Genomic DNA, 23,640 nt, shown 5'->3' with positions numbered 1-23,640 from the left:
ATGCTGGAGCCGTCCTCACAGTGCAAATGATTTTATTCAACTTCATTAAACATTTTGTTCAATAACGTATTTACATGGCAACACAAGAGAGACACTGTCAACTTTACACTGACAGTAAGCAAATATCACGAGTAAGGAAGTACTTTCAAATGTAAACACTTATTTCCAGTTGACACCTGAGCACTAAAGAGCATCACCGTAAAACTCACAAGAAACCAACTCTTTATCCACATCACTAGCTCCCTGTCTGAGGTACTTTTAGGTTAGCTTTACCTCAGTTTCAGTTTACAACACACACACACCACAAAAACTGGAACTAAAATAAGCACCAGCATGACTCTGACGGAATCTGACGCCGAACATGTAAGCGTACAAAACTATTCTGCAGAAAATGCGTGGGCAATGTAAACGTGACGCCAACAATTGTGATGTCTTTTAGCTTTATAAATTGTCAGTGAGCTCCAAAGCCAGGCAGGCGGTGCTCAGCGCTAGCATTTATGTAAACGTGCTCCCCGTAACAGCAGGTGAAATGTTTACCGTGTTAGTCTCACATCTCTCAATTAGCACTAAACAGAAACGACAGCTGAAGCTATAAGTGTTGCCTATAATTGGCCACAAATTAACTAATTTGGCAAAATAAATACTTTGACCTGATTATGAAGAACGCTGAGTAATCATGTTGTTACAACCTGAGGGAAACGTGAATGTCTCAACTAATTTTGATGTACAAGGGGTGATTTTGTTTTTCTAAAACTCCTCGCTCATTTACATTGTATTAATCTCTGTTTTAATACATTATTAGGACCGTAGTCAGCTGAGTGGCAGGTCGGTGCCAACAAACTCTCTGCCAGGCCTCACCTCAGCTCATTCAAGTCACTGAAGTGGACGTCTACACCGTGTCTGTGCTGTTGCACAAAGTTCTAACAGACAGTCCAAGAAGTTTCGGTGTATGATATCCTGTTATTATATTTGTATGCCTAACATTCATTTTTATGCATCTCTCTGTGTTATGCATCCACACGTTTTACAAATGCAACTTACTAGCAAAGCTTGCTTGCATTAGTTAATAATCCTTGTGTAAATATGGTCACTTCTACCTTCAAAAACCCAACATTGCAACAGCCACAGTTAAAGTTGACACTTCAGAACAGGAGTTCACAAACCCACAGGCGATGTCACGGTGGCCCCCTCCATCTTTTATATACAGACTATTGTGTGGGACCAGTGGGAAAAGTCTGGGATCCGTGAGCATGCCGATTCATGTTGTAAGTAACAAGATATTTTACAGCTAATGAAAACTTTGACCTGCTTGTCTCACTAGAGAAATAAAATAGATGAATACATTTAAAATAAATGCAGCGGAATAAACTATCCATGCAATCCAGTTAATGGAAGTAAGTTGTTGTTACTGCGTATTTATTTGCAGTCTTGTAAGTTGTGGATTAATAGAATACAGCTGGTCCATCTGTTATCTGACTGCGCACTCAGACAAAAACTAAAAGCCTCTGTAATCTGAACTGAATTTCACAAGCAGAAGATTCAGTCTCTCCTCTGGAATGTTAGCTGGCAGTAATTCAGCAGAGTATCCCCTGAATAAAACTGTCATAGGCAGCATTAGGAACCTCCATTGCACTGCCTGTGCTTTAGATTCACAGCAGCCTGACACAGTCAATAAAGCTGCTTCCATTGTTCCCTTAAGCAACATGGGCCATTAGTGGTTGGAGACCTCCTCTGTCACACACCCTTTTGATAAACATCTTGCAGCTTGTCTCTGGTGTTATTGGTCAGAGGACATTGAATTCACTTCAGTGTCCATGAGGGTTAAGAAGAGCTTTCTCTTTGCACGTTACTGTCATTATTGTTACACTGAGGACCAACTTTTTATAACTTGCCTGTAGCCTTTTCCAGTTCCAGATATCAACAAAGCACTAATATGCAGTATGAGCCCATCTGTACATATTTCCACATGACATTGGCTTTCATACAAATATCAGAAACCAGATTGTTGGTGCAGACCTCCCTAACCAAAGGCCTCTCATTACAGCGGTTTTACCTTTCAATTCTGGCAAGAAAAATTCAGTCTCACTCAATTTTTGACAGGCAATCGCTAAAAATACTCAGTAACCAATATCGATCCTGTGGCAACAGCGTATGCGAGCCACACATTCAGTGCCTAAGGATTTAAATCAAAGAGCGACAGTAACTTTAACTGGATATCAGATGGACGAGAGGCGCTCCTGACACGCAGATGTCCGGCGTGTTGTGGGGCTGCATTTGGTCATCATGGTGATCTGGGTGCTGAAGTTGTTGCCGTTGCTGCCCATGGAGGGCTGCTGGTACTTAGTATCAGCACCCAGAAACCTCTGCAGCATCCACCTGCGCCACTTACGCTTAATCTCCGACTGCACCTGCAGGACAAGCAGAGAGGTAGACAAACAGAACGAGGAGCATCGTTAAGCAGGCATGAAACACAGGATTTAGCTAATTTATCTCAGAGAGCTTTTTTTTGTTAGAATTTACTCACCTCTCCATTTAGAAAGCAGTACAAGACAGCAACCACAAAACCCTGTTGAAGAGATGGGAAAAAACACACACACACACACTCCGCCCTGTAAGAGCTGTTGTTGCACATAAATATAAGTATGATCGCACAGCTGGGGAAACACTCAAAATACTTGCGTATGAATAATGATGGTAAAATGACGACCAACTTCAGGCTCAGACAGCAAGTTTATCATCCAGATCCCCTGGGAAATGTTCCCAGGAGATATCACTTTGAACTACAACGGTTATAAATTGAGAAAAACTTTCCATTGCACAGCTTCCATCACTGCACTTTGCTCTCAGAGTTTACTTTCAATTTAATGCTCAGCAAACGAGCAAACTCGTTATTCAAGCGTACAAAGTTAAACATGTCAGCAAAACCAAGCATTCATTTGCTCCATCTGACAAACTATCTTCATAAAACTTTGCAATCAAATGAAAGGATGTCCACTTGCGGCAGCGGTTTCGTCTAAAACACAATATTTCAAGCATAAAATCCGCACATTCATCTATAAGTAGTGCTGCCTGCTTCTGTGCACCATTTGGAAAGTGTTGCAGACTTAATGCAGGGACGTTACCTGAAATGACCCGAGAATAAGATCGAACACCATCCTCACTTGTGGGTGAATGTCATCGGGGATGAAAGCAAAAATAATGTAGTTTATGCCAAAGAGAGGAATCAACAACAGAGTTGATTTAGCCAGTCTCCTAAAAACATGAGATGGGAGGAAAAAAAAGTAAAGAGAAAGCTCATGTTCAGCCGTGTTAAGGTCCACAAAGGCCAGAGTCGAGTATCTGTCACTGTGCAAGAGCTTAGTCAAAATAAAAACCTAACAGCAGCAAAATTAATTAAATTAGCATCACCTGATAAGAAATGACTGCAACCTGCACTATGATCAAGATGCTGACATTTTGCACTGAATACCTACGAGTATTGATTGGACTCCTTTCTTCCAATGTCTGGGCAATTCATCTTCTGCCGTAAAATCCGGATGATACAAATGAAGAGGAAAAAGTTCACCTGCCACGAAAGTAGCAGACTGGTTAATTTTGCATTAAGCTGAGATTGGAATGTTACTCACAAAGAGCTGCACTGACTCACAAGTATGGTGATTAAAATGGGGGTTTTGATGATCCACCAAGGGCCGTCATCAATTGTCTCCCAGCATCTGACAGGAAAAAAGGAAATGCAAACAAGAAGTTCTCAATAAGAGATCATAAAAAAACATCACTGGACTGTAAATAGAGGCAGCAAAATTGCTCCGAAGACCAGCTGTTAATCTTTGTAATGGATGAAAGAAGAGGAGCTTTGACTTTTCATGAAGACTTCTTAAAGAAATTACATGAAAGCTGACTAAGAGTTTGTTCATACCAAATATTGAAAATCATTACAATGATACAAACTCTGGTTTCTTCTTATATTTCCATGGATGTATGCACGCTTCAAAAAGTCGCTGCACTTATTTTCAGAGCAAAATCTAAAGTATGGCTCAAGGCTTTTGCACAGAACTGTAATTCTAATATCTGCATCAGTATTGGCTAAGACTTTCACAATCAGTGCATCCCAAATGATAACTTCACTTTAATCAACAAGAAAACATGATGAAGATGAACTCACCCAGGGTGATCTAAAAAAGCCTTCGTTATCGCCCACGCTGAGATAAAGATGGTCGGAGCCCCTGCAGACAAATTACAACACAAACAGAATTACCTCTAAGTTATTTCAACATTAAAATGATCTCTGTTTCTCAGAGAGAAATGATCAGCTCTGTGATTTATTTTATAGATTATTTTATATACTTACTTATTTATCTGTACCACATTTGGGCATGAGCACACTGTTAATCTTATGAATGCGTTTACAGCTGAAGCAATATTGCTTTTTAGCTATGCTTGTATATAGTATTTTATTTTATTCTATTCTGTACAGTTGTGTACTGTATTTATTCTTATTGTATTCTAATTTTTGCCTCATAACTTTTGCACTGTCCACTTCCTGCTGTGACAAAACAAATTTCCCACGTGTGGGACTAATAAAGGTTATCTTATCTTATCTTATCTTATCATTCTTAACACGACTCATGTGTGCTCTGTGCCAATACTGATTCATCCTGGGTATCTGTGGGAAAGGCTTGTTTCCATTTTCCTGCTTGCAGACACAACATTTCAAGCCTATTTCTAGATTTATTTCACTGTGAAGGGAAAATAAATATTGTTGAATATATACGTCAAAGGCAACTGAAGGATCAAAAGGTAAAATATTTTCAGATTTTAACTGAAAATAAGATGAAACTCCTCAAAGGTTCCACCTAGCAACTTTTTTATGAATATATGAATTTTGATGAAAGCAGGGACCAAATTGCTGTTGAAATTGAAATATAGCAGTTCAGGTCTACTTGTTTGATCTCTAAGTTCAGCAAAGAATTTAATTTATTTATATGTTACGTTTGCCATACATACATAAAGCTATTTGCCTTCCAAAAGCATTGCTGGACTCTTTGACTGAATTCTAACAATGAGGACGGGTGCCAGCCGCCTGCTGCTGCTAAACTAAGGAAAACTCATTCATGTGCAGATTGAAAGTTCAGTATTTCTCTGAAGCAGCTGCATGTATTAAACCTCTTTTACATAAAATAATATATACTCCAGTTCCCTCCCATAGTCCCATGATATGCATGTTAGGGTAACTGATGAGTCTAAGTTGGCTGCAAGTATGAAAGTGTGAATGATTTCTGTCTTGGCCCTGTGAAGGCCCAACTACCAGTCCAGGAAGTATCCAGCCTCTTGCCTTATGCCAGCTGCAATAGGCTTCAGGACGGATCCAGTGGTTGTAGTAAAGACTAATGAAGGCATTCAGGTTGCCTGATGGCTGCACTGACACTACAGACAAATGGACACATCCGATCCCCTTGCAAATGAGATTCTGAGAGTGACCTGTAAGCCTACTCATCAATAACTGGCATGAGAGCTAACACTTACCCCACCCAATGAGGATGTACCACCAGAAGTACTTTCTCTCAGAGAAGAAGGACACAGCTAACAAAGCATGAAGATAGAGGCCCTCCACAAGCAGCCAGAAGTAACTGGCCATGACCCCGTAGTGGAACAAAACCATCACTGCCTTGCATCCCACCTAAAAAACATTAACATGTTATTGGCTTTACCAGAAATGTGCAAATGAATGTAGATACATATATAAATCTATTTCCATTTAAATGATTCAAAAGGTTACTTGAGGACGTTTTTAGCAAACTAATCCCAAGGGCACAAAAAATAGCAATTAAAGGTCAATACACATGTGCTATCTTGTAGTTGGGCTGATTATACTGACAGAGTATTTGACCATTTAGATCTGTAATCTGCAGTAAATGTAACTGAAATCCAAGTTTAAAGCTCCTTGCTGCAATATTAGGAGAAACCACACTGACCCACTGCAATGTCTGCACCATAACTTAAAACTCCAAATGGGAAAATGTTTTCAGGCAAATATTGTTATTGAGTTAAACAGAACTAGAAGAAGCCTAAAATTCCACTCTCACTATCAAGACGGCCTAAAGTTGTTAATCAGCTGAGCTAAGCAAACAACTTAAGGTTAGAGAGCAGGAGCAGGACAGACGGAACAACTGACGGAAAAAGTGTGGACTTTATACCAGTTTTTAAATTGTGTTGATAGGCCACGTAAAACCAGAGTTATGATAAAAATATGCAATGTTTGGTTTTTTCCTGAATACTGTCGTTGTTTATATTTACTGCAGGAAGAAACGGTAAAAACAGCATTTTATAAGGAAAACGCTTGAAAGCACTCTCCGCCTGTGAGCAAAAACAAAACCAAAAAAACCCCCACTCTTTCCTATTGGTGGAAAAATGTACCATGTCGACCAATCAAAAAATGATATGGCAACATGGCATTTTGTTGTTTAGGAAGGGGGGAGTTTTAGGAGTGACGGCGGTGTTTTGAGATGTGAGAGATTTGCGACGTTTAGCGCAAATCTTGTGTAGTTAGTGTGTAGTGTAGTCAATAGTTTTGTTGTGTGTGTCAGAACAATGAGGCGACTGCTGAGTGTTACAGCAGTGATACATCTCCTGTTGTCAGGCCTGCAGGTATCAGGCTGTTGTTCTCCTTTATCTCATAGTGGACAGAAATTATTTTTGGAGTGGCACAAATAATTTGTGTGGCATCAAATTTGATGCAGAACAGCTGATTGTTCTGTAAATAGTTTGAAATGTTTATTTTTTAAAAATTGCCTTGACTGCATTTTTAGGTAAACAGCTGCAAAACACTTTGTTTGCATAACTCAGTTACTTTTTTGAAGAAGTAACTATATAATTAATTGCCCAACATTTGTCATTATTTACTGTATTTTGCAGACAGAGAGTTACAGGACTCTCTCTCAGACCACAGACTCATTCTCATAATACTGGTCAGAGCTTTATTTTAAAAAAAGAAAAGAAAAAAAGAAAGTTTTGTTTTCAAGATTTTCTTTTGTTTTTTTAAATTTTCATTGTAAGTGGGCTAAAGCAGGTAATTAAAAGTAGTCTAACATAAATGTAAATGCTGTAATTTGATTATTTTAATAAACCATGTAACTTGGATGGATTCGATGCTGGCGTGACCACAGTGCACACGTCTAATGTTGCTCACAGTGGTCCAAGGGACCGCTCAGGAGGTTTGTGTGTTCGCTCAGACACATGAAAAATTAGAGGGAACATTGGTTATACCTCACAACATAAAGCACTTTCAGCTAATGATTGTGAATTGCAGCTATTGCTAAAAGCATATAATTGAGCAGGTGGCAGAGTGGAGTACCCACACAAGAAAGATGACATCACAACAAGATTTGTAAGCCGATCCATAATGTGTTAGATTAGCTTTTGAGACGAATAAACAGGAAGCACACGTGGGTGCCTGGACCATTATTTCCAAAAGTCTCAGTTTTGTCCTGCTGCATGCACACTTGAACAAGGTTTCAAAACTAAAACCAGCATTGTTTGCAGAAGTGTCCTAAGATGCTTGTATTAGATATCAAGTTTAAAATAAATCCTTTTTACTGTGGAATTTGCCTTATTGTACAGCAGCAACATATGGTTCAATTCTGATGGCATTATTTACTTAACTTTTCGTTCATATCACGTTAAACACGGCTGCAGAGATGTATTTTTTACCTAAAACATTCACACTTTAAAGGTATATCCAGAGGAAATGCATTGACCTTTAAAAAGATGAGGACAACATAACAGACTAGACATTTTAAACTAGCCAGGCCAGTTTTAGTCCCCGTGGGCCAAGCTAAAAAAATTATAGGATTTGTTTTCTTGTTCAGAACAATGTGAATATTTAACATATTTAACAGACAAAGTACTGTCAGTGTAAAACATTACACAGAACCAGCCTCTCTAACGCTGTCAGGGAGCTTCTGTTCCACTAACATCAGGGTCATTCTCACTTATCTAAGATAAACAATCACACTTGATACACATTAAATGCATATGTTTGCAACTTAGTTTTATTTCAGTGTTATCAAACTATACTGTTGTTCTATTATTTTTCCATGTTCTTCATTGTTATCAAATGTAACATTGCTTGGTACTCTCTGTCCTGCTGGGTTGACGTTATTGGCCCACTCTTCTGTGCAACATTGCTTCAGTTCATTGAAGTTTGCAGGCATTCATTTATGCACAGCTCTCTTAAGGTCCCAGTAGTGCTGTCAGGGTCCTTATACACTCGTAGGATCACGAGAGGATGGGGATTAGTAATCTTTGGTTTCACCCTGGTTTATAACCATGTTTCGGTTTCTGTTTTGCATTTGTAGCTCTCTAGTTCTTCTGGGTTTGTGATTTCTAGTTCTTAGATTTAGTTCTGCCCTCGGGTTTATTCTCTTGTTCCCCAGTCAGTCATGTGTCTGAGTGTACGTGTCGTATTTTCTGTTTTATTTTCATAGTCTGTGTCCTATGTCAGTGTATCTAGTTTTGCCTTCCCTCGGATGGATGACTGAGAACCTTCACAGACATCTTCCCTCGTCTCATTATGTCTGATTTGCCCCAGCTGTGTTTTTTTCCTGCTCTCCATCCTCTCGTGATCCTCCTGTGTATTTTAGTCCTCAGTCTTCCCCTGCTTGTTGTCACGTCGTTAACCTTCACACACCTCCTCAGTGCTGTGCGTTTCCTCTGTGTTCCTAGTCTCCGTAGCTCCTGATTTCTAGTTTAGGTTTCTTGTTTTCCAGTTCCTTGAGTCCTGAGTTTGTTAGCTCTAGTTATTATGCTTCGCTTTTTGTTTTCTGTATTCGAGATTTTTCCCAGGAATAAAGCTGCGCGTTAAGTTTAACCCTCCGTCTGTGAGTCCTGCATTTGGGTCCTCCTTCCTGCCTGCCCCACAGCACTAACCATGACAAGTGCATTTCAGTCAGGTTGAGATCTGAACTGTAATTATTGAAACCTTTTCTTTTTCTGCTATTCTGTTGTAGATTTGTTGCTCTGCTTGGGATCATCATCCTGTTACATGGTCCAGTTTCAGCCAGGCTTCGGCTGTTGGCCTCACATCTGAGTCTAGAATACTTTGGCATACAGAGGAGTTCATGGTTGACTCACAGGTCCTGTGGCTGCAAAGCGAGCCGAAATCATAATGCTTCCTCCACCGTGCTTGACAGTTGGTTTTTAAAAGAAAGAGGCTTTGTCCTGACAATACTTACAAACCCTGGTTCAGTCCTTTTCTAAATATACTGTCATGAACTTTAACATTTAACACACTAACTGAGGTCTATTGAGTTTAAAATGTAGCCCTTGGATTTTTTGCAGTTTCTGAGCATTGAACAGTCTACCTATCCATGTAATTCCTTCCTTAATTGGAAGCAGTAAGGGTGTAGTTAATTTTTCACACACTGCATCTTGCATTTTGGTTTAAATTGTATTTAATATGTCATGTTTCATATTTCTTCTTAGGTTGTATTTTAAGACCTTCTAAAGACCAGGTTTTTATAATGTCCTGAAATGACATAATTTAAACAGGACATATTTTCAATTTATCAGGTCTGTCTATAGTTAGTTATCCACATAAATGAAGTGGTGACACAACATTTGATTTGTTTCCAGGGTTAGATTAAAACTAGGAATGTGTGTTCTTGCAACTCTCTGTGTTATTTTGCACGAGGTTTTCCGCTTTCACCCCAACTGTATTTTTACAAGCTAAGCAGTGCGCCTTACACCAAGTAAACAAAAGTTTACTCCTTTTGTTTTTGCTTTTTCACTGAGGAGTTTAGAAATCTGTGAGATATTTAGCAGCTGTGTTTAGGTCAGGGCAGCCGGTGTACCCTGAAGGAGAAATGTCTAAACTCAGCCGTTAAGCAACAGCACTTAGTGATATAGTAAAGCGGGTGATTTATAGCGAGTTGATCCAGTCCTCTCTGGTAATAAAGTGGCAAGAAAGCAGCACTAACATTGGTGACTTGATCAATCACATAAGAGGGAGCAATGCCACATCTAGGAGCTTATCTAAATACTTAACTTATCAGTTATGACGTTGTGGCATGTTGTGGTAATAAAGTCAATACAGCACTCTGAATGTGATTTATTGACAAAGCTGTCTGTAGTTCAGGCTTAATGTTCAAGTTCAGGCTTAATGTTTGGCAAACAGGAACTCTCACAACATCCTGGTGCACAGATGAAAAGGGAAACATCATTTTAAGAGCAGAAGTGCCTCGGCAAACACTGCTACACCCAGAACGCTGAGTAAACTTTGAGACAAAGCATTAAAGTCAGAGTGGGAAAGCGGCTGCTGAGCAACGATGCCGAACTTCAGTTAGGCAGAGAGGGAAATCAATTCGCGCAACCAGTTCAATAATAGAAAAATCATCCTGCAGAGCTTTCAGCAGCAAAGAGAAAGGACGGTGAACGGCGTACTCACAGATGCTTGGCAATCTGTCTCGCCGACTTCGTACAGAACCACGTCCTTGATGAAAACAGTCACAGCTTTCAGTATGAAAGACACAAACAGATGCATGTGGATGTAGTTTCTTGTGCACTGCAGCTTCCTGAAGAAGAATACAAATACACAGAAAATGAACAGGCAAAGTACTCCTAATGCATCCCGACTGGTTACAATGAATGAGCTCCTCATGTGTCTCGGAAATCATCAGAAAAAAAGCGTGTATCAAGAGAATATGCACTAGAAACTTCACTGACTTAGTTCAGATGAGCACAGAACAGATGTGCGTTTCAGCTCAGGACAGCAGCCATTCTAAGCACTTAGTGTACACGATTATCGCCTTGTAATTTCCTACCACCGTGCTCTGCTGTGCTGCTATCTAAATGTCACAATTCATTTAAACCCTGCAATTGTCATGAAAGGCTTTCTGCATGTCTCCCACTTTGGATGTAGCTTTTTCAGGGACATAATATTTATCAGGGATGCGGAGCAAGGAAACAAACAAGAACAAATCGGTGTGTAGGGGGAGAGAAGCAGGGGGTGCTGAGAAAATGTCACTAATGTAAATTCTCTCTTTTGCCTGCTTTCAAACAAATACCTTCCCCGTGACACGATGACCTGGGGTGAGTTGCGTAAACGCAGCAGGACAGTTGAGCTGCGATGAAGTATCGCTCAGCTGCATGAACGCCACATCTGCACCCCGACATAAACAGCAGGCGCTGCCAACATCCTGCGTCTCCGCTCCAGGATGCAAACCCGATCACATGTCAAAAAACCCAAAGAGTAAACACAGCGCTTGCTGTTTAGCCCGCGACACACAAACAGCCTGAAATGCAAGCACAGCCAGCTGATGTTTATTAGACGCTACACACACTTGCCACTTAAACCTGTTCTAATGATCTACGCCAACAATCACTCACATGCGTTTTTCTCCACGACCTTGTGACCTTAAGGTCAGGACAGAGCATACAGTGAATAACAGATGCTCATCTAAGTGATCTGACTTCACGGTTTGACTTGGTGACTGCTTGCACCCACCCACATTTGGACGACTTCTCCCACTTAATCCAGTTACATTGCTGTTTAAAAAGACTGTAAGACCTCAATAAAATGCAGGAAATGAGAGATCGACGGGGTTTTCTTGCTTTAATAGGTGTTTGATTGTCTTTATGTGGGAACATTAAGCAGTGTTACGATGGATCACCTTACCGGAAGAGACACAATATGACGATAGCAACTGTCAGAGAGATGAGCGACACGCTGTGACCGATGGTGTATCCCACTTTGATGGCGTGGAAGAATACCTCCTGTAACAATACGTTTCAGTACACAGGTCATCAGGTGTGGGACATTTCACTTAAAGTTCCAGTTGCCACACTTACTTCATGGCTATCCATGGTGGTGTTGGGATTATATCCACAGTCTGCTATGTAGGAGTCCATGCTGACTGAGGTCCAACCATCCGCAGTGCAGGTCTTTGACAGGTTACCTAATGAGCAAAGGGACAGAGGAACAACACTGGAAATTATTGATATTTCTTTACGCCGCTCTTCCTGCTATCCTTTAACAGTACAATAAAGTGCTTGTTGAGATGGGAGTTGTAAGAGCTGCAGGGCAGACATACCACTGCATTTAATTAAAACATGCTGAGACTCATGTCTCCCTGGAATACACCCAAATAATCAAAGGAAACAGAATGAATGACTGAAGAGGCTCAGCCGCCCAACTGGCTCAGAGATGCTGAGGCAATTCCCATGTGCACTTGCTTCCATCTGTTTCTTAATTATGTGAAGGCTGTACACACAAACACCAGGTGGCCATCAGTCAAGCAGGGATATTTTGGTCTGTTCTGCCCACAGAGGGCAGAGGTGAAAGGTGCATTTAGACTGACAATTAAAAAACTGCATGACCAAAATACAGTGTTGCAGATTTGCGGTAACAAAAGATAGAACTTTTTAAAATTAAGTGTAGAGTCAAACTTGCGAGAACAATGAAGTAAATGAAATTACAGCAAGATAAAGTAAAGCTTTTTGGGTTAAAGCTGAGTCCAGTAGTTGTCCGGAGTAGCGTACAGCAGGCCAGAGATTTTCTGTATTGGAAGTGCTGAAGATTAGATATGTCTGTAGACATAGATATGTATGTCCTGCTCTACAGGAGAATGGAGCTTAGCTTCGTCACTGCGAGCCTCCAAACATCAAACCTATTTGAGCCTAAACAGAAACACATGAAAGGCAGTCCTGCTTGTGTATTAATCACCAGAGGATGTGGTATAAAACAGATGAAAGAGGCAAAAGTGTGGGCCATAGTCAGGGGTTAAAGTGGGCCTGCATTTTTATATGTTTGTTTTATTATTATTATTATTTTTGGCACAACACTGGAACAACTGCAGGTGTCCATAAGTTATGTTTGTGGTACTTCAGCATCTAGCTAGCCCCACAGAAGTGATCTTTTTTAATTCTCAGGTAATTTCAAATCCAACGCTGCTATCAGCTCAACAAACATCAGCAAACACATAAACTGTTTGTGTGCAGTTTGTCTCACAGTGTGTTGCTAGCTAAAGGTCCAGTATTCCTGTGCTGTATTTTACAGGGAGAGAAAAGAAAGAGCTAACTTCACTCAGAGATGGAGACAGATAAGAAAGACAGAACAGGAAAGGAAGAAGAGGGGTTAAAGATAAGGACTGATCAGTGGTGTTTGATAAACTGGAAATTTAAAGCTTACATGTAAGTTCTCACATTTTTAAATCAGATATCTGGTCTGTACACATGACATTACGTTTTTTCATATTGTGAAACCTGCTGCAAAACAAACTGACGTAGACTCGCTGTGTTATTTAAAGGTTGCATGAAAATCCTCTGCAGAATAAACAGGTTAGTTTGCTGTGAGGGGTTTAAAGTAAAGAACAGTGTGTGACTGGTGCACAGTGGCTGTGGTTTCATGGTCAGAGTTAGGTTACATAAAGTGCAGCAGAGATGAATCTGAAGTTAAGCTGATGGTGCTGAGATTCATTCAGCGAATTTCACCTTCATACCAATTTTATACCTTCTAGAAAAAAAGACAGAATACACACTGTACTGTCAGTGTCGAGGATGGAAATCAGCCAAGACAACTCATAAAACATCTGCTGACATCCAGTTGAAGCAGCAGATCAGCTGATCACAGCCTGTACACTAAGAAAATCTACTGGAGCTCCCAATAGAAATTATTGTGATTTATGATTCTTTTCCCCACACTGAGGCAACTGATTTCAGGGTTCCCCACATGCTGAATCCTCCCATTTAACCTCTTTCATGTTTAGAGGCAACGTCACCCTCTACAATGTAAGAAACACAAAATAGAGCTGTTTTTTCATTTTCTTTCTTTTTCTCTGCTCATGTTCTACTTACCTGATTCAAGCTTTATTAGAATTCAAATTTAGACTGGAATAAAGTTTATATTCACATCTACTAATATTATTTTATTTTTACAATGATAGAGCACAAGGTTCAGATAGTGTTGCACAAAAATAAGTGGTAGAAATGTTCTTCAAGGAGCTACTTTTCACTTTCTTACTGTGAGTACGTTTAAGAGGCTTTCTGGAGTATTTTTAACACTAGTATCTGTACTTCTACGTAAGTATAGAAAGTCTATACTTTTGCAAATCTGCTTAGCTGAGTGCAGGACCCTGCACAGATAAGTGGAGCTCTGTACAGTACAGGTCAGACCTCAGTGCTAGGCAGATTACAGCAGAAAGTTTCTATTTCCGAAGTTTTGTGGAAAAACAAAAGCAAAAACAATTGAAAAGGCCTCTTTTTGGGTCCTATTTACGTCCTCTACACTTGTTGCATATGTAATAGAAAGGCAGAATATGTGGCATATGATACAGAGAGGATTTAGATTTTTACAGTGTGACGAAAGCTAGAAATGGATCCATGAACTAATTAGACCTGAAAACTCATGTCCCTCCCTTCATGAGCGTCTAATCTTGAAGCATGGATTGACTGCTCTGTGCTTTTTGTTCAGTCTCTTATTATGTCATACTTCTTTCCTCATCTCCCTTCCTACCAGTAAAGAATGGAAGCTCCGTGATCTGGTGACAAATTAATCCACGTCCTGAATGCTGCTGTGGAAATCAACATGTAGGACATTCCACACATTGCGTAATCGTATCACTCCGCAGCCGCTATCAAATCAGCACCGAGTTGGGAAATGACCAACAAGCCAAAGTCTTAGAATGTATTTGGCACCAAAATTTGGTTCGCTCACAAATACCTGAGCAGCGTAATGCAGAGAAGATGGAGGCTTAGCTTCCTCAAACAACATGACAAGACACAAAGGCGAAGCTAAGCCCCTGCTGTTTCAGCCCATGCCACCACTGGATTTAGCCTGTTTGAGGGATTGCCAGAAGAATGCTTTCATCATTCCCCAAAACATGACTGCAAGGATTTTCAGTGTTCAAGTTCATCACCCCATAATCATTTTTATTTTCTTTTTACTTCTTGGCTTTTCCCTCCAGTATTGTACAGTCAAAGCCTTATCCTATCTAAGTATATCCAAATGTTTGATCCATAGTATTATTATAAATCAACTTCATGTCAAATTCACATTGCAGCATGTAGGTGAACCTGTTGACAGCTGGGCACTCTGTCATTCTCAGCCTGTAGAGAGGGTGAGCGCTATTAAAAGAGATGAATGGCTGCATGTTTGTGTTAGATCTGCTAGGTAAAGAGTTCATGAGAATGGCAACTCTGTCTCAACTAAATTTATGACCCCGAATCTCTATGGCGCCATGTTTCGCAATGCTTGTTTTTGTGTGTGAGGCTTATAAAATGAATAGCTCGGGATGTGTCAATACCTTCAGTCTTTTGCAACTATTCTCAGGAGTGAGGTTAAATTAGACTTCATGACATTCTGTGAAACACGCTTACAAAGAAGAATGTATGCATCGTGTGTCTGTAACCTGCCGAGGCCTTAAAGAGCTTTCGACAACTAAATAACAGGAAAAATACACAGTGGTTCAATGACGTAAACTTTTTTTTTCCTGCTTTCTTGCACAGAAAGTGATGCACGTTCATCATCACTTCAGTAGTCCTTCTTTCATGACCTGAATGTAGACCAGGTTTAACCATCAGACACCTGTGCTGATAAGGTGATTTGCTGCATAATTGATATGGTCCACATCAATGCAGCACAACACTGCACAGAGGGGGCTGTTGATCCTGTAAACCTCCTGACATGTCTGTGAAATATGCCTCCTCTGACTTCAACCCCACAGATCCAGTGATTCTTCATCTGCCCCGTCTTTTCCCTGGAGTGCTATCCGCTCTCATATCATACTATCTCCCATCTGGGCCACATAACAGCTTCCCACACAACCTTTCTTCCCCTTACTGAGTGTTCATGTAGCTGATATTTACTCGATGGTACAAAATGTTCTAATGTACCCTGCATATTCCGCAAGTACTGGCTAGATTACAGCTATAGGACCTCCTTTCCAGGTTCAGTATATGATACAAGCAGTGTTTTCATTAACAAGTACGAGTGCAGGTGCGCTACACCTGTGGCAGCTCGTTTATTTTGCTCTCCACCTTTTTTAAATGTCAGGTGTTATATATATATATTTACAGTATATGCAGCTGCTGACAGGGTAAGACTTTTGGCACACCCATCAAATATTAGCAAACATACCTCAACGTCTGTTCCAGACTGTTGGACAACATTTCAGGAAACCTGCAATTCAACCCGGAGATGGTAGCAAGACATCGCACGCCATTATCCGGTTATAGAACCGGATAATGGCTCTGGGGTTAAATGTGGGCGTAGCAAATATGCTGTACTGAAAAGTGTCCTGTACATTCCCAAAGACAAGCAGTGCACATAGAACAGAGCTGAGACTATGTACCATTATGAAAGTGGGTAATACATGGGTGGATTCATATGTGTTGTTCAGTCTGGATTTTCATTATTTGATCCCGTTGACCAAAACAATTCACTTTTATGATATTATTATTACATCTATACATCTATCTATACAAAATATCCAAAAGTGCTATTAGTCAAATTCATCTTTAATTAACGACTGAAGTGCACTCGGAGCAGGGGAGTCAGGATATTATGGGTAGTACTAACATGATATCAAATTTGAATTTTCAAATATTATGTTTACTGGTGTAGACTGACCATGCATAACATTATGAGCACTGACATCATCATTCATAAAGTGAATAACACTGGTCATCTATTCTTCGTGGCTCCTGTTAGTAGGTGGGATATATTAGGGAGCAAGAGAACATTTTGTCCTCAAATCGTAAGGATTTGAGTGAGTTTGACAAGGGCCAGATTATGATGGCTAGACGACTGAACGTCAGAACATCTCCAGAAGTGCAGCTCTTGTGAGGTGTTCCTGGTCTGCGGTGGTTAGTCTCTTTCACAAGTGGTCCAAGGAAGAAACAGTGGTGAACCTGCGACAGGGTCATGGATGACCAAGGGTTATTGATGCACGTGGGGACAACAGATGACCTACGGAAGCTCAGACTGCCTAAAAAGTTTATGTTGGTTATGATAGAAAGGTGTCAGAATACACAGACATCAGTCGTTGTGTATAGGCTGTAAACTGCCAACAATGGCCACGCGAGCACCACAACTGGACCATGGAGCAATGGAAGAAGGTGACCTTAACTGAATAACTTTCTTTTACATCACGTGGATGACTGATACGTGTGTGTCGCTTACCTGGAGAACACCTGGAACCAGGATGAATTATGGGAAGAAGGCAAGCCAGCAGATGCAGTATGATGGTTTGGGCAATGTTCTGCTGGGAAACTTTGGGTCCTGACATCCATGTGGATGTTACTTTGACACGTACTACCTATCAAACCATTCTTGGAGACCATGTGCACCCTTTCATGGAAACTGTATCCCCTGATAGCTGTGGCTGAAAGCAGAAATGGTTCAGGAATGGTTTGATGAGCACAACATGTTTGAGGTGTTGACTTGGCCAGATCTCAATCCAAACTAGCATCTTTGGGAGGCGCTGGACAAACAAGTCTGATCCATGGAGGCTCCAGCTCACAACTTACAGGACTTAAAGGATCTGTTGCTAACGTCGATGGTTCAGGGTTGTTTTGGCAGCATAAGGGGGACCAACACAATACTAGACCGGTGGTCATAATGTTATGTCTGATCGGTGTATAGCGTCTCCTTTAGTGCTACAACTTGGCCACTATGTTCAAAATATAGAAGGGAGAGGTTTATTCATATGTTTTCACTGTCTTATCAGCAGCAGGAGCTGAGCTAACGGACCAACCACAACTTTACAAACACGAATAAATCAAGAAAATATTATTTTTGAAAACAAACAGCTCAAACATGCAGCTTTGTTGTCACCGCCAATAAATATTACACAAAGCGTGGTAAATTTAGCCACTGCAAACTTCTTCTTTTTTTATGATTAGCATAGCTTTATAAAGAGCCACACCTGGGATTTTACAGCTATGGCTGTTTGTACCTGATACATTTCTCAAGGCTCCAATTTTAGATTAAAGCCCCTTTGCCAGTCAACTACAAATAAACATCTCCATCAACTCTTACTTCGTGATTAACTGAGGAGACGCTACGTGGCGATTATTGACAAATGGAGATGTTGAGGAAACTCGAAGGGGTACATTCCCAGGAACTACTGTACAGACATGGTGCAATTCAGCCAGAAAATTCCCAGGATAGTGTTTTCCTTTACAGATAATTAGCACAACTTCCCTGTTAGGCTTTCACCAAATAAAGAACAAATAACCAGTGTGGCTCTTTAATGAGTGTATGGCGTCTACATGGGAAGTTGTTATCTTGTTTCCTGCTACTGTTTTGAATTTTATTGTATTATTTATGATATTCAAGATGTGGTGGTAGAAAAGATAAGAGATTGTAGGGCCAAAATAGCATCATGAGTATGAGCCACTAGGACACTCCATAATTTCTATTTCTGGTCTCAGATATGGAGCGTGATGATACTGGCACAGGCTCAATAGCAGGGATATTTGGAACAATAAAAACAAAATGGAAGTTAAGGAGGGATCGAGATGAGCAGCACGCCAGCATCTCTCTGATTCATTTTAATATCCCATGCTTAACTCATGTTTCCATGAATACACATTTAATTTCAGGTTAATCTCAGACTCATGGATACAGACATAAAAAAGAAAAATGGCATTACAAGGCTTAGTAATCATGTGATGTACTATTTATAGGCTTTTTAAGACTGAAATTGTTTTTATTATCTTGAATGTGGCATGTTTGCCAAACTACATTAAAATTCTCAGATAGATTTGTTATTTTTTAGAGACTTTAAAGCATCTTAGCAACTAGGTGACTATTCACAGGCCACTTTATTAGATACACCTTGCTAGTACCAGGCCGGACCCCCTTTTCCCTTCAGAACTGCTTTAATTGTCAGTGGCACAAGCTGAACAAGATGCTGGGAACATTCCTCAGTGATTTTGGTCCATATTGACACCATAGCTGCTCGTGCATGACATGAATCTTCTGTTCACCTACATTACCTACTATTGATTGACATGTAGTAATGGTGGAGGGCATTTTAATACAGTGAATTCACTGTCATGTTCAAGAAACCAGTTTGAAATGATCTGAGCTTTGTGACGAGCCAAGAAAATGTCCTCCATCCCACTGTACCATCGCCAGCCTGAACTGTTGACTTGCATGTTGTCTTCACCAAATTCTGACCCTGCCATCTGAATGCTGCAGCAAAAATCAAAGCTTTATCAGACCAGGCAACATTTTTCCAATCTTCTGTTGTCCAATTTTTTCCAAGCCTGTGCAAAGTGTAGTCTCAGTTTCCTGTTCTTAGCTGACAGAAGTGGCACCGGGTCTTCTCCTGCTTTAGCCCATCTGCTTTCCAGAGCGGCAATTTGTGCTTTCTGAGATTCTCATATGCACACCTTGGTTACAACAATAGTGCCATGGTGGTGGGGTGGAAAGCACTGTTCTCTCACAGAAAGGAGGTCAAAAGTTAAAAGCCACTAGCCTCTTGGGGCCTTTCTGTGTGTACCTGCAAGGATACTTTCTGGCTTCCTCCCACAGCCCCAAAACATGGTAGTTTAGTTGGAGATTCTAAATTACAATCAAGAACATTAAGAGTAAACTGGATGAGATGAAGGCAAATTATTCTTTAGCCTGAGGCTACTCTGACAACAGCCAGAAATACAAAACATAAAGGCTTTGAAATTCAAAATTGGTCAACAGGTTTGTGGCCCTGTAACATCAACCACTGCAATAAAGATCATTGACATATTACTACGTTATACACAAAGTTAGCGAATGATAGCAAACCATTGCATTCTGCAGATACTGAGTTCTGTTTCCGTCTGCATGACGAAAGTAAAACCAATATTTTCTGTCCTCTGAGCTTGATTTTGGTCTCCTGCAATTCTGGGGGAAATTTCCTCGGACTGTTTCTACGTTCTGCTACTGGGGACTGAATGGATGATAAATCTGTGCATTCATTTGCTACAGGTAACGTTTTTACTTTTATGACTTGATATTAGATTTGTTGTTTATATCAAAAGATGACTTAGAGCAGCTTTAACTCTGCTTGTAAATATTTTTTAAGTCACAGATATATTTAAGAAATCACTGAGGTGCATGTTCAGTGTTGTCCGTCTGTCTGTCTGCAAGATTACTCATCCATGAAGCTTGATGGGGAGGTGAAGCAAGTATAAAGAAACTGCCCTTTAATTTAGTGCTGATGCTGATACCTTTGCAAAAATGGGCATTTTGAGACCTTCTATAATTTCTCTATGTATTTACCAATAGGTGTCAGTGACTTTCCACCACAAATGTATGGATTCTACCATGTGCTTTCACTTTTTCTAGTCAAATAACTAAATACTAACTTATTACTGTAACCTTCTAAGAGTAAAATTAACTAATGTGCTTTTTCTCTTCTAACTCTCTTTAAAACACACACCTATATGCAACGTATATTGCAAGCTTGATTCTTACGTTCGCGATCATCCTCGGAGTGAAAGAAGAGAAATTTGGGGCAAAGGATGGTTACCACCTCTCCCACATCAGCACTGGGCCAGCAGGTGATTTTGTCCCAGATCCTACTGCAACCTAGAGAGAGACAAAGAAGGAGAGGGACCAAAAACAAGCATGTTACCTAAACTCACATGCCCAAAGATAGAGAGAAACTTAATTTTGCTCACATTTTGCTCAGTGTTTCACACATGAATCCCCTCAAGTGGGAAACAGCAGCCTGTTTAAGGTGAAGGCGGAGCACTGGCGTTCCCATGGCAGCCAATACGTGTGAGTTTAGGTCAGCTGGCATTACAGCCATGCTGGGCCCATAACAGCAGATGACCTGAGTTAACATGCTGTCACGATGACTAATAAAAAAGCTCTGTGCCCTTCGTTACACGCTGTTATTTGAATTCAACAGATCTCCGTGTCTTTCCACAGTGTGTATCCTCCCGGGATGCACAATCGGCTCACGCCACTTTCACAGCGCACCTGCTCAACAGTTTGTCGCAATGAAAAATCTCCTTACCAGGGTACATTTGCACGATTACCCTGAGGATCTGACAACATTTAAACCTATTGCAAATTTAAATTAAAAACATAATGAGAGTTTAATTACTTTTGCATTGCGTGGAAACAAACAGAGTCCCATAATGCCTCCAACAGTGTTTCAGTCACTCACAGAGGCTCTATGAAACACAACTATCTTCATGTACACACTGTGTATAATGTGCTGCAAAAAAACAAAAGCATAAAAAAACTACAGATCAGGTGAGCTTCACTGTTGCACTGTAAAAGCATTTGTTAATAGCATTTCTTTTAAATGAAAAACGGGATCAGTTTTCTCTGTAACTGAATCTGCATATGTGACAAGGGGCTGACATTAGGTGGAAAACAGTGTTCAATCATGCAAGGTGTAATCTAAAGCCAGACGGGAGGCTTGGACAGCTTTTGTTGTCTTTGGAGTTCACTGTGTCACTTCAATCAGAGCTCACTTGTATCATTAGTGAATTAAGATGAGACAGAATAAGTAGCTCGTGGTAAACACATACGAAGCATCTGACATACCTGTTGTTCTGTTTTCAATCTGAGCCTCGCATATGATCCTCTCCTTATCGATTTCATTCATCATGTCGCACATCTGTGTGGCCACTGCAAACACCTGTGAAGAGAGTATTTGCATGTATTTTACATACTTCTCTTTGGCCAGTGGTCGCCTTTTAAAAAGTGTTAGCAGCACTGACAGGGTGCAGGTGCATGCAAAAAAAACTTCGGCACCATTTGACAAATCGTTAATCTTTAAAGGAAATGTTGTTGCAAAGTTTTTTTTCATGAACTTCAAAAAGTGAATCTTTAACTTTGACGCGTGAGATGACCCGTTCCATTATATCCCTCATTCCTCATGATGTACTGGGAATTATGAAGTGATTCGGTGTGAAATATGAGGATTTACCATTGGGACGTATACAGACCATCTGCAGGAGCAGAAGATTTACTGCTCTTACTTGGATATATGAGTCTCCTCTCTATCGCATTAATCAGTCGGTATTCTGTGGCTATTGTTAGCCATGAAATGAGCCCATAGGACTCCAGTTTCTCTCCATACAGAAGATGACTTCCTCATTTAGATTATGATTTATCTTGCACCTGCAGGCTCTGCAGCATCACTTCACCCATGATGATGGCCAGACAACAGGTTGTCATTAACCAATCAGTGCAGCCTTAAGCAAGTTGGAAAGAGGGAAACTTTCACCAGCCTAATCATCGTTCTTATTATCAAACTCATGTGCTAAAGAGCCCAACAGTCTGTGAGTTTGCACAGATGATGATGTGCAGGTGTTCTATTGTAGGGGATTTTATCTAAATTCCAGTATGATTCATACATGCTTCTCTACATTAGACAGTTTGAAGAGAATCGTGGTGAGGACCAGAGAGGCTGCAGAGGCAGACAAATGGGGCCGTTACCATGGTGTCCTGAAGGGAAACCAAGTTCATTGTTTCGCCTGGTAATGCATCTTAACCTTGGTCATAAAAGGACAATGAATGTCCCTCAATAACGATCCCAGTCAAGGACCACCGTTTTGTTTGCTGCTGAAAAGAGAAACCTGGAGCGAAGAACTATCTGAACTTGAACTTCGTTCCAAAAATTTAGGTTTAAAAAGAAAAAAAAAATAAACCCTTAAAAAAACACCCAAATTAGTCCCGTCATCCACACATGCTAAACGGAATTAAGTTGCACACGGGGGCACAGCGGTGCGCCCTGCATCCACACCTCTGGAGGACCGCATGCGTATCAGCCCTAAACCCGTTTGCTGGCTTATCGCAGTGACCTGCGTGGTCAAGCTTACGCTGCTAAATCAGGCAATCTTGACAGCGAGCCCAAGATCAGGTCATGAGAAAAGTCAAGTTTTTAAGCGGAGTGTACTCACGGGTTCCAGCAACACGCAGGAGAACAGGAGGAAAATGCCATTTGAAAATCCCACCAACATATCCAGTGAAATATATAAACCATTAAAAAATAGTTTTAGGAAGAAAAAAAATTGGTGACAGTACAATGAGAATCCGTCCCAGGACTGCAAGAGTGCACCGGCTGGTTTTGTGCGGTCTTGCGCTCTGAGCGGCGTGAACTGCTCCGCTCCTGAAGTCTCCCTCCTCCTCCTCCTCCTCCTGCTCCCCCACCCCCTCCCACACAGGATTTACCTTGAACAGCCAACGAGTAACCAATGAAACATCACCTGTGAACGTCAGTACACGAGGGCGTTGACGCCTACAAAGAAAAAAGATTCAATTTACTGTATTTGTCGATTCAAATGAAGAAAACAATAAAAGTACTTTTAAACTGTGGCTGAACTCTCAATGCTACCGTAAAAACGGGATATGACAGAAAGAGCTTTATCCCACTTAAGAACTGTAGACTTTTGAGAGACTTGTACTTTAGTTGTATTTATATTTTTGTTTTGTCTTTTAGACTATGTCATACAGATTGGGGGCAGTCAGGGGCTGTCATTATTTAGCAGGAAGATTTTGTCAGAGGTGGGGATCCCATAGAAACTGCATCCATGGAGAAGTTAAAATACAGCAGCTTGCGTAGTACTGAATGTTTTCCTTCTGCTCTCATGATTTTTATTTTTTTTTGCATAAACTAACTAACCTGACCTTTAGGGCAT

General features: G+C 40.6%; 1 protein-coding gene across 1 annotated transcript; it reads right to left on the bottom strand.

The window, feature by feature from the left end:
- Position 1: 1 nt before the first annotated feature.
- Positions 2-23,060, bottom strand: LOC308383735 (vasoactive intestinal polypeptide receptor-like). The gene is made up of 13 exons (XM_080861827.1): positions 22,903-23,060; positions 21,542-21,635; positions 20,456-20,569; positions 11,845-11,951; positions 11,672-11,769; positions 10,442-10,568; positions 5,524-5,677; positions 4,163-4,223; positions 3,647-3,713; positions 3,474-3,565; positions 3,123-3,252; positions 2,525-2,566; positions 2-2,408 (listed from the first exon to the last, which is right to left on the bottom strand). The coding sequence occupies exons 1-13, from the start codon at positions 22,960-22,962 to the stop codon at positions 2,217-2,219; spliced, it is 1,338 nt and encodes a 445-aa protein (XP_080717953.1). The 5' UTR covers positions 22,963-23,060; the 3' UTR covers positions 2-2,216.
- Between the last annotated feature and the right edge of the window lie 580 nt (positions 23,061-23,640).

Source organism: Rhamphochromis sp. 'chilingali' (assembly GCF_963969265.1).
Source record: "Rhamphochromis sp. 'chilingali' genome assembly, chromosome: 16".
In the NCBI taxonomy this organism is placed as follows: domain Eukaryota; kingdom Metazoa; phylum Chordata; class Actinopteri; order Cichliformes; family Cichlidae; genus Rhamphochromis; species Rhamphochromis sp. 'chilingali'.
This window is presented reverse-complemented; position numbering and strand designations above follow the sequence as displayed.

What these genes read in the sequence shown, in the direction of transcription:
- LOC308383735 (XM_080861827.1), bottom strand. Translation starts at nt 22,962, where the DNA reads ATGTTGGTGGGATTTTCAAATGGCATTTTCCTCCTGTTCTCCTGCGTG. An exon ending in CTCCGAGGATGATCGCGAAC is followed by an intron (nt 11,952 to 20,455) that starts GTAAGAATCAAG and finishes TTTGCTCATTAG; the next exon opens with GTAACCTGTCAAAGACCTGC. An exon ending in CCATTTTAATCACCATACTT is followed by an intron (nt 3,566 to 3,646) that starts GTGAGTCAGTGC and finishes CTTTCGTGGCAG; the next exon opens with GTGAACTTTTTCCTCTTCAT.